General features: G+C 45.5%; 1 protein-coding gene across 1 annotated transcript in view; it reads right to left on the reverse strand.

Moving 5' to 3' along the window:
• wdr11 (WD repeat domain 11) overlaps window positions 1-11,890 on the reverse strand; it is a gene marked incomplete at its 5' end in the record, with an annotated part of 66,482 nt that overhangs the window by 50,576 nt on the left and 4,016 nt on the right. The window contains 5 exons of the mRNA XM_080531978.1: window positions 795-897; window positions 3,225-3,390; window positions 10,201-10,399; window positions 10,968-11,141; window positions 11,565-11,718. Coding sequence (XP_080388104.1) covers window positions 795-897; window positions 3,225-3,390; window positions 10,201-10,399; window positions 10,968-11,141; window positions 11,565-11,718 — 796 coding nt within the window. The remainder of the gene's footprint in view (window positions 1-794; window positions 898-3,224; window positions 3,391-10,200; window positions 10,400-10,967; window positions 11,142-11,564; window positions 11,719-11,890) is intronic.

Consider the following 11,890-nt stretch of genomic DNA (forward strand, 5'->3'; position numbering starts at 1 on the left):
AGCAATAGAGAGGGTCAATATCCACATTGAGGAGTAATGGGGATACTGCAGTGTTGGTGATGGATGTGTGACCGAGGGGTCGTGAAAGGATGGAGAGGTTGATAGAGTGAGTGAGAGATGTTAACACTAGAACAGCCACGGGTGGGGTCATTTGACCATGTGAGTAATTTCTTATTTATATCTTTGCACTCGATCAAATTTTAGGACCCTGCTTTCATGATTTTTCTTAGATATGTGCGTTCTACCACCCAGTATCCTTACATTTTCAAAATCACATCAGGATAAGCTAGAATACAGCTATTTCGCAGTTTTTCTGTGTAGGAGGCAGGCTAATTTACAAGACGGGCCAACTAGTGGTCGTTGTGTGTAAGTAGCAGCTTCCCATTGTGAAGACTATGGTCATTTGGCCCCTGAGGCGGCTCTTATAGTAGGTCAAAAAGGCACGGCTGTTCTAGTGTTAACTCTTCACACATCCAATGCACTGTTGTCTGTCCTGTGTTGTTGTTGTGTTGTCCTGTTTTTTGATATGTGAAAAAAGTATAAACGCACTTGCTGTGGTGACGAAGCAAATTCCTATATGTGTAACGCATAGTGGCAATAAACGTTATCTCAATCTCAATCAATCTCAACAATAACCCAGAGACAAATGGAGAGCAATAGAGAGGGTCAATAGTCATTGAGGAGTAATGGGTGTAACTGCTGTGTTCGTGATGGATGTGAGAACCAGGGGTCGTGAACGGACGGAGAGGTTGATAGAGTGTGTGAGAGGTGTTAGAGGAGGACCGCTCGCTTGCCTGTGTCGTCGGGAGTGGGGGCGGCCGACCGACACACCCTCAGGGTGATGCAGCCGTTCTCGTGCAGGCAGAAGAGGGCGTCTCTCTGGGCGCAGGGGACCACCTGGAAACAAGAGGAGTAGGACAGGGTGAGTGATGTACCGCCGTGTGTGTGTGTGTGTGTGTGTGTGTGTGTGTGTGTGTGTGTGTGTGAGAGACTGAAGCGTCTGTCTTTATCTCTCTCTCTACGAGTCTGGCTCTGTGTGTGTGTGTGTCTCTCTCTCTCTGGGAGAGGAGGGTACAGTATTGGCTTTTGTGTGCATGTGAGACATGCGTGTGTGTGTGTGTGTGTGTGTGTGTGTGTGTGTGTGTGTGTGTGTGTGTGAGAGAGTGAGAGTGTGTGTGGGTGTGTGTGTGTGTACATGTGACGCATGTGTGTGTGTGTGTGTGTGTGTGTGTGAGAGTGTGTGTGTGTGCATGTGACGCATGTGTGTGTGCGTGTGACGCACGTGTGTGTGTGTGTGTCTGTGTCTGTGTGCATGTGACGCATGTGTGTGTGTGTGTGTGTGTGTGTGTGCGTGCATGTGACGCATGAGTGTGTGTGTGACGCATGTGTGTGTGTGCAGCTTCCATAGTCCATGCTGGACTCTAAGAGGCCTTGCTGCTGTTGCAGCTGCATCATCAGTCATGCAAATTGGCAGTGTGACAAGCACTTTATAACACTTAGGAAGCCCCGCGTCGGCCAGACAGGGCCTCAGACAGGGCCTCAGAGGCTGAGTAATGCCTCTGCTCTCCTGCCCTGAGAGGTAGGTCTGGGTGCCTAGTATATTAACAACATTTACACACCGTACACGCACGCATGCACGCACACACTTTTTTTGTCAAATTTGAATGCCCTGCACTGTGCACTGTGTGCCGAATGTAAATAATAGATGTCATGTTGGATCAAAATGCGTCGTTTAGATATAATTTTTGAATCGTTTTTCCTCCCCCCCTCCCTCCCGCCCTTCCTTCCTTCCTTTCTCTCTCCCTCACACAAATCTGCACATTATGCACACGGATAAACACAAACACATACGTGTTATACACATGAACACTAACTAAGTAAATATACAACAAAGCTGTCTCAAATGAAATAATGCACCACACACACATACAGTAGAATTAATTCACTTTCCCGTGGCCACCAGGCTTAGAGAAGAGTCACCCCCGCCCTCTCCTCCTATCCATCTCTCTAAAGGCTCTTCTGGGCTGTGAAGGTCCCACTGGGCCGAACCGGGTCTTGCCGATTCATTACTGCACAACACATTACACCCCAAGATTTACTCTCTGCTGCCACAGGAACCCACAGCAGCCGCTCCCTCACAGATGGGCACAGCCCGCGACCGAGACAGGGGGACAGTTTATGCCCCATTAGCCATTACTAGCCCCATACCCATGAGAAGGCCTCACTCGATGTCCTGCGCTTTTCCAATCTACCCTTTGGTCAAATAAACAACAGCGGACAGGCACGAAAACAGGGAAGAAAATAGTAACAAAAAGTAAGTGAACTCTTTGGAATTACCTGCATTTATGTATAGATTTGTCTTAAAATATGGTCTGATCTATTAGATGTGTGTGTGTGTGTGTGTGTGTGTGTGTGTGTGTGTGTGTGTGTGTGTGTGTGTGCGTGTGTGTGTGTGTGTGTGTGTGCGCAACAAGAGCTATCTTCTGAGCTCTGCTCCCTTGGCCACAATCTCCATTTCAATGATCTCACGCTCAGCCCGTCTTCTCGTCGCCGCCCCTCCTCAGAACATGTGACTTGGAGAGGTCGTTTAGTTTAGTTTCAATCCAACAGTGGCCACAGAACGACAAAGGGAAGACTGTAGATGTGCTTACAGCACTGTGATCTCCCCTCCTCGCTGGCACATTCTTACAGCACTGTAATCTCCCCTCCTTGCTGGCACATTCCGGAACAATATGTGCATTGCCCTCAGCAGCTTGTCCAGCTGCCACATGGATAAGACACATGTGGCATTTAGCAGACGCCTTCGCCTTTGTGACTTACAACAGATACATTTGACTAATTAAGTGAATCATTGGCAGTCGTCGTGCTAGAAGAAGGGCGATATATATATATATACTGTATATATATACAGTATAAATATATATTTTTTATATATATGACAAAGGGGAAACAGTACAGGGGGTAGTAGATGTCTCAGGAGGGACAGTTAAGGTTCAGCCTGAAGAGATGGGTCTTCAGTCTGCGGTGGAAGATGAGCTGCTATTGGGAGCCGGTGAAGGGTGCGAAGGAGGGGGGTGACGTGAGAGAATTTGGGGAGGTTGAACACCAGACGGGCGGCAGCGTTCTGGAAGAGCTGCTGAGGTCTGATGGCGGAGGCGGGGAGCCCTCGTAGTGCGTGACCAAATTATCAGATGGTGTCACAGATGTGTGTGTGTGCCGCCCACCTGTATGAAGGGCACCCCGGAGCGCTCGATGGCCACCACGCCCACTGTCTGGCTCAGCTCCAGGTCCAGGATCAGGATCTCCCGGGGGTAGAGCAGCAGCATGTGGTTCCTCTTGGAGGGCAGGTAGGACAGCTGCAGGCAGTCGTTCAGAGTCACCGCCTCGGCCCTGGGGGAGAGAGAACAGGTGTCGGGGTCAGAGTCACTGCCTCGGCCCCCTGGGTAGAGAGGACAGGTGTGGGGGTCAGAGTCACTGCCTCGGCCCCCTGGGGAGAGAGGACAGGTGTGGGGGGATCAGAGTCACTGCCTCGGCCCCCTGGGGAGAGAGAACAGGTGTGGGGGGTCAGAGTCACTGCCTCGGCCCCCTGGGGAAGAGAGGACACAATTGAATGAATACATTTATCCGACAAGTTTTTTTTTTAAATGGGGTATACAGTTATCGGCTCCAAAGGAGCCTAAAAAGCATACACGTATAAAAGAGAAGAAAAACAAAACGTCAAGGATAACACAAGAAAGCCAGAGGCTTATTTCCATTGAGGTCCTTTGATGTTAGAAGATGTAGAAAGGTAGAGAGATAAAGATGTAGAAAGGAAGAGAGAGATTAAAGATGTAGAAAGGTAGAGAGAGATGAAGATGTAGAAAGGTAGAGAGATGAAGATGTAGAAAGGAAGAGAGATTAAAGATGTAGAAAGGTAGAGAGATGAAGATGTAGAAAGGTAGAGAGATGAAGATGTAGAAAGGTAGAGAGATAAAGATGTAGAAAGGTAGAGAGATAAAGATGTAGAAAGGTAGAGAGAGATAAAGATGTAGAAAGGTAGAGAGATAAAGATGTAGAAAGGTAGAGAGAGATAAAGATGTAGAAAGGTAGAGAGATAAAGATGTAGAAAGGTAGAGAGATAAAGATGTAGAAAGGTAGAGAGATAAAGATGTAGAAAGGTAGAGAGAGATAAAGATGTAGAAAGGTAGAGAGATAAAGACGTAGAAAGGTAGAGAGATAAAGATGTAGAAAGGTAGAGAGATAAAGATGTAGAAAGGTAGAGAGATAAAGATGTAGAAAGGTAGAGAGAGATAAAGATGTAGAAAGGTAGAGAGATAAAGATGTAGAAAGGTAGAGCGAGATAAAGATGTAGAAAGGTAGAGAGAGATAAAGATGTAGAAAGGTAGAGAGAGATAAAGATGTAGAAAGGTAAAGATATAAAGATGTAGAAAGGTAGAGAGAGATGAAGATGTAGAAAGGTAGAGCGAGATGAAGATGTAGAAAGGTAGAGAGATAAAGATGTAGAAAGGTAGAGAGAGATAAAGATGTAGAAAGGTAGAGAGATAAAGATGTAGAAAGGTAGAGCGAGATAAAGATGTAGAAAGGTAGAGAGAGATAAAGATGTAGAAAGGTAGAGAGAGATAAAGATGTAGAAAGGTAAAGATATAAAGATGTAGAAAGGTAGAGAGAGATGAAGATGTAGAAAGGTAGAGCGAGATGAAGATGTAGAAAGGTAGAGAGATAAAGATGTAGAAAGGTAGAGAGATAAAGATGTAGAAAGGTAGAGAGAGATGAAGATGTAGAAAGGTAGAGAGATAAAGACGTAGAAAGGTAGAGAGATAAAGATGTAGAAAGGTAGAGAGATAAAGATGTAGAAAGGTAGAGAGAGATGAAGATGTAGAAATGTAGAGAGATAAAGATGTAGAAAGGTAGAGAGATGAAGATGTAGAAAGGTAGAGAGATAAAGATGTAGAAAGGTAGAGAGATAAAGACGTAGAAAGGTAGAGAGATGAAGATGTAGAAAGGTAGAGAGAGATAAAGATGTAGAAAGGTAGAGAGAGATAAAGATGTAGAAAGGTAGAGAGATAAAGATGTAGAAAGGTAGAGAGATAAAGATGTAGAAAAGTAGAGAGATAAAGACGTAGAAAGGTAGAGAGAGATGAAGATGTAGAAAGGTAGAGAGATGAAGATGTAGAAAGGTAGAGAGATAAATATGTAGAAAGGTAGAGAGAGATGAAGATGTAGAAAGGTAGAGAGAGATAAAGATGTAGAAAGGTAGAGAGAGATGAAGATGTAGAAAGGTAGAGAGAGATGAAGATGTAGAAAGGTAGAGAGATAAAGATGTAGAAAGGTAGAGAGATAAAGATGTAGAAAGGTAGAGAGATGAAGATGTAGAAAGGTAGAGAGATGAAGATGTAGAAAGGTAGAGAGAGATGAAGATGTAGAAAGGTTGAGAGAGATGAAGATGTAGAAAGGTAGAGAGATAAAGATGTAGAAAGGTAGAGAGAGATGAAGATGTAGAAAGGTAGAGAGATAAAGATGTAGAAAGGTAGAGAGATAAAGACGTAGAAAGGTAGAGAGATGAAGATGTAGAAAGGTAGAGAGATAAAGATGTAGAAAGGTAGAGAGAGATGAAGATGTAGAAAGGTAGAGCGAGATGAAGATGTAGAAAGGTAGAGAGATAAAGATGTAGAAAGGTAGAGAGAGATAAAGATGTAGAAAGGTAGAGAGAGATGAAGATGTAGAAAGGTAGAGAGATGAAGATGTAGAAAGGTAGAGAGATGAAGATGTAGAAAGGTAGAGAGATGAAGATGTAGAAAGGTAGAGAGATGAAGATGTAGAAAGGTAGAGAGATAAAGACGTAGAAAGGTAGAGAGAGATGAAGATGTAGAAAGGTAGAGAGATGAAGGAGAGAGGAGGACAAGCAGAGACAGGCAGTAGTCTACAATAATACACATGGTATCATCCATTATACAATTAGTGATCCTATAAATAGAAGAAAAAACAAATACAACCCCTACACTGATTCTATCACCCAACAGGAGTTATAATCATGTTCTAGGTCCCCATTATAAAGTGTGGGGGGGGGTGAACGTTCTATAGGTGTATAATGACAGGTCAGAGTCAGACAGGTCATAAACAGGTATGACCCCCCCCCCGCCCTTATAATGGTTTTCGAACATAGAGATGACGTGATGATTTGACTGAAAAAACACAACGTGGCTTGTTCCTACTATAATTATAATAATAATAATAAATTAGACTTATATAGCGCTTTTCTAGACAGTCAAAGACACTTTACAAACTGAAAAGATCGAGTAGTAATAATAAAAAGAAACAAAAAAGAATTAAAAGAAAGTATATTAGGGGCCTAATTAAGGTAGTGCTGCGGTAGTACTACTAACATTATAGTCTTAGGCTTTATTTAATTGTATTCTTTTTTTCCCCAAACAGTGAGGGAATGAATTAGTCACGACCTTAACTCTAGGGGAAACGAAGGACAACTTTATTCATTCAAATAATGAGAGGTGTGTGAATTTAGAGGTCGTTGTAGTGGAACTGTGAATTAGCCTGTGTGTTTGTTCCCGGGAGTGAAATGTAGATGCTGTGCTTGGTTAGCCTCGTTATTTGCTGTATAACTTGCTGTGTGACTTCATTAATTTCCTAGCAGGTGTTATATTTAATCAGGCGAGGCTATTAGCGACAGCATGGGGTCCTTTGAACGATTACACGCGTGTCACAGACACTTAGCACAGAGGAAAAGCACTGTAGCACTGTAGCATAACAAAGCAAGCAGCAGGTGGATAGCTTCACACGATGCCCATAACTCATATCCACAAACTTATTTCGGTTTGTGGGGGAAGGTAAGGAACTGAAATAAATCAGATTGACTTTATAGAACAATGACGACTGACAAATATGTGTCAACGTTCTAATGCTTTGGTCCTCATGTCAGTATCTGATGTAATGATCAGACTTTTCTTTAAAAAAATGTGAATACATTTCCGCGTTGTTGAAAATCAACGACACATCGCTAGCCAACTAACACAGTTTGTTTTGTGAGCCTGCTAACAATGTAAAGTAGTGTTCTAGTTAACTAGGTAGCAGTGGAGGGGATTACTCACCCAATCCATTGCTTTGCAGTATTTTGGCTTGACTAGCGAGTTTGTGTTGTGATTCTCAACAACGTTGAAACGTGACATTTTGATTGGTTGCCAACATGCGGACCAAAAGACTAGAACGTGTCACATATGATCACAATGGGAGACTTTTTTTAGGACTTGGGGCTACAAGGCGAAACCCTATTAAATATGTCCATTCTCTATTGGAAAAGCTGAGAACAATGGCAAAAAGCCCAAACAGTACTGTCTGACACCAGACAGAGGAATAGAGAAGGCATAGAGAATAGGGGGGAAGATGAGACAAGTGAGAGGAGAGGAGGCCTCAGAGCCACAGGGAAGACGATAGAGAGAAGAGAGTGATTAATCATCAGAAAGAGAAAATAGAATTCCCTAAACCAGGGCACCAACTCCTTACATCTCTCCTCTTTGGTGCGCAGGGAGGATGGGAGGGAGATGCTTTGAGAAGACGACACGTTGAAGAACAGAGTCCGCACTCCGCACACGGACGCATGCAATGCAAAATGCATTTAGTAGATATGTTCTCATTTACAACGAATGTAGGGAGAGGAAAACAACTGAGGATACATCTCTTTGATGACTCTTTCTGCAGACAATGCCGAGAACAGCAGCAGACACACCAACACAGCTCGGGTCTTAGCCATGAGCATCTCCGGCTTGGAAAACACACATCATTAAAGGCACCTCCACCAAGCTGAAACTAGGCTACCACCACGCTGCCCCTTGATACTTGGTAGTGCACATAGAGCATGTACACACGATCTAACAGCCTTAAAGTGTAGTAGGCTAACTGTTAACACTAGAACAGCCATGGGTGGGGTGATTTGACCCTGTGAGCACACTTAGCTATATAGTGCCTTTATCCAAAGCGCTTTACAACGGCCTCTCATTCACCCATTCACACACAAATTCACACACCAATGGCGGCAAGCTACCATGCAAGGCGCTGGCCCGCTCACTGGGAGCAATTTGGGGTTCAGCGTCTTGCCCAAGGACACTTCGACATGTGGCCAGCCGGGGATCGAACCGCCGATCTGCCGACCTTGCGATCATTAGACGGCGGCTCTACCTCCTGCGCCACAGCCGCTCGTTATTTCAGCATCTACACTAGAACAGCCATGGGTGGGGTCATCTGACCCTGTGAGTAAAAAGAATGCATACCGTTGCACTCGATCAAATTTCAGGACCCACCTTTCATGACTTTTCCTAGATATGTGCGTTCTACCACCCAGTATCCTTACATTTTCAAAATCCCACCAGGATAAGCTAGTATAAAGCTATTTTGCAGTTTTTCTGTGTAGGAGACAGGCTAATTTACAAGACGCACCAACTAGTGGTCTTTGTGTGTAAGTGGCAGCTTCCATTGTGAAGACTATGGTCATTTGACCCCTGAGGCGGCTCTAATAGTAGGTAAAAAAGGCACGGCTGTTCTAGTGTTAACTATTAACTGGTAGTTATTGTAATAGCGGGGTAAATATCCCATTCAGAGTTTGTCTCCTCTTTCTGTTCATGACTCAGTGGGTTTGGCAATAAGATATAAAGGTTGTTACCCATATTTTTAACACATCTATTTTCTCTCATTTTACAGACCTAGGCCTACATGTTTCTCTGCTGTAGAACAAACCGTTTTAGCTAGGCTATATATTATTAGTTATATAAAGGCACTCGCGCTACCATGCAGGAATTCCTGCCTCAGCCTAAACTACTTGGTACTTTTTTGGGGGGGTTGTTGACTCAGTGAATCAGGAAAAGTGATGCTGAACTACTGGGTGTGTCTGTGTGGAGTGTGTGGGGGGGGGGGGGGGGGGGGGGGGGGATTGACTTTGCAATCAGAGTCAGGTCTGACAAAGGGTCAAATCAATCTGATTGCATTGTGAAGACTGAAAGGAAAAATGGGAGGCAGACAGTGGAAACTGTGGCGGCACAAATAGAAATGATATACTTCTGTATTCATACTGCTCAGATAACAGCCTTGGAGAGATGAGGCTGTTTAAACCCTCATCTGTCACACAGAGAAGGAGGGAGAGGGAGAGGCAGAGCCAGATCAATAAAACAAGACAGAGAGTGAAAAAAAAAACTAGACAACACAGAGGGAGAGAGTGATGTGAAGGAATCCGAGAGAAAGAGAGAGAGAGAGAGAGAGAGAGAGAGATGAGAGAGAGAGAGACAGAGAGAGAGAGAGACAGAGAGAGAGAGAGAGAGACAGAGAGAGAGAGAGATGAGAGAGAGAGAGAGACAGAGAGAGAGAGAGAGAGAGACAGAGAGAGAGAGAGAGAGAGAGAGAGAGAGACAGAGAGAGAAAGAGACAGACAGACAGACAGATAATGTAGCTGTAGTGCTTGTTATTAAAGGCGTTTTTGTGGGCGAGGAGTGTGACAACCACAGGAAAACAGGTTTCTGGGTGTAGACTCTCTCTCTCTCTCTCTCTCTCTCTCTCTCTCTCTCTCTCTCTGTCTCTCTCTCTCTCTCTCTCTCTCTCTCTCCTCAACCTCCCTCTCATCTCGTCTGGAATCTAACACGGGCAGACACTTCTTGTCAGGCTGAAAGATCAACCTCACAGGAGTAAACATCAAGCCTAATTTCCTACATCAAGTTGAAGTAAGCCGCTACTTTACTGATAATGACAGACATGTGAGCCTCATGTCCTGCAGGTTTTCAACAGTCTATACGTCTAGATGTCACTACACAACTGATAGGCTAATTACCATACTGCTTACGTTGCAGACCGGACATTTTCCCCCAAACACATTTAAAAGCGATACAGAGGAGTTATCACAACTTCCTATCCAACGAATCTTTACGACCTACCTACCAACTCATATTTAGTTTAGTTTATTTTAGCACACATGAAACGGTGCCAGGAGGGAACGAAGCCCAGAAGGCTACATAGTTCCTCTCCCGTCAACAGCTAGGTTTCAATCTAGCTATTAATCTAATTCATCTAGCTATTAATCAATTAAGACCTGGCAACACATATTTAATACTTTTTTAAGACTCTTCTGATTAACAAATGTATTACGTTCTGCGGGAACCCTGATAGTACAAACAAATGGATTGTTTTTTTTGTTTGTTGTTTGCTTACGTGGGCTTCTCGTTGGTGATGAGCACCTTGACCTTGTTCAGCGCCTTCTTGGCTCCGGTGGGTACCGGGGCGACGGCGGCAGGCTTGTTGTGGGCGGGGCTGGCGTGGGGGCTGGCGATGTACACCTTCTTACCTCCGCTGCCCGGGGGCTTGGAGTGAGAGAAGTCAGTGATGAAGACGATGCCCTCGCTGGTCAGCACTGGCAGGGGAGGAGGAGGAGGAGGATGATGTCCAAAAAAACACACACATACAAATCCTTTAAGATGTTCACATTTTTTATAGTTTGTCATATCATTTGTGATTTAATTCAGCCCTCAAAACTCATCTGTTCACCAAGGCCTTTGGCCCCTAGTCTAGTTTTGTCACTCTTTTTTCTGTTCTGTCTGTCTGACTTCCTGTCTGTAAAATCTGTAAAGCGTCCTTGGGTTTGAGAAAGCCGCTATATAAAACCAAGCTATTATTATTTGGATACATCACAACAATGTCGGCAGCACAGCGATTATAAGAACAAGCACCAGGTTTGTGGGCGCACACCACCACTTCTACCACCTAAGCCCTATATTGAGCCAGGAAAAAACCCTGGACTGTCAACAACAATATACTATTTATATGTTCATAACCGTGAGATTGAGGAGACGGGGAGAATTGAAGAGGGCAGTGAAATAGACTGAGGGAAACAAGGGAGATAAAGGGAGTGAGAGAGAGAGAGAGAGAGAGTAGAGTCATACAAGAGATTCATACAACGGGACATGGGTCAGGTTGCTTACAGGCCATGTTCGATGGTTCGAAGGGGTCGAAGGAGAAGGAGAGGATGTTCTCTGCGTAGCTCTTCTTCCACAGCTTGGTGCCCGTGTCTCCGTTCCACAGGACGATGTAGTTGGGCGGATGGACGGCTAAGAGAAGGTCCCTGGACGCATCCTGGGTCCACAACCACTCTAGATCTGAGGGTGGGGGGGGGAGAGAGGGGGGGAGGGAGAGAGGGGGGGGGAGGGAGAGAGGGAGAGGGAGGGAGAGAGAGAGAGGGGGGGGGGAGGGAGAGAGGGAGAGGGAGGGAGAGAGAGAGAGAGGGGGGGGGAGAGGGAGAGAGAGAGAGAGAGGGAGAGGGAGGGAGAGAGAGGGGGGGGGAGAGAGGGAGAGGGAGGGAGAGAGAGAGAGAGGGGGGGGGGGAGAGGGAGAGAGAGAGAGAGAGAGAGGGGGGGGGGGGGGGGGGAGGGGGAGGGAGAGAGAGAGAGGGGGGGAGAGAGAGAGAGAGAGAGAGAGTCAATTATCAAGGTAAAATGGAGGACAGACAGCTTTTTGCATCCCAGTGGGGCTGATGGTCAGTTGGCCCTCAGAGTCAAGAGAGGAGGGGTCTTGGCTCTCACCCTGGATAGGTTTGGAGTGCTCCTGGATCTCACAGTGGGCGGTCCCGCTCACCACGTCCCACACTATGATCTTCCCTGAGGCGTCCCCCGAGGCCAGCCGCAGGGAGTAGGGGGAGCTCAGGCTGTGGTGGTAGTTCTCCCTGGACCATTTCACCTGCACACAGAGGCCCACAGTACTGTCATAGTCTCATCCATTCCCCTCCCCAGTAATGTCCATAGACAACTAGGCTACCATCATTTAACACTAGAACAGCCGTGCCTATTTTACCTACTATAAGAGCCGCCTCGGGGGTCAAATGACCATAGTCTTTAGAATGGGAAGCTGC

Source organism: Nansenia antarctica (assembly GCF_963989245.1).
Source record: "Nansenia antarctica genome assembly, chromosome: 1".
In the NCBI taxonomy this organism is placed as follows: domain Eukaryota; kingdom Metazoa; phylum Chordata; class Actinopteri; order Argentiniformes; family Microstomatidae; genus Nansenia; species Nansenia antarctica.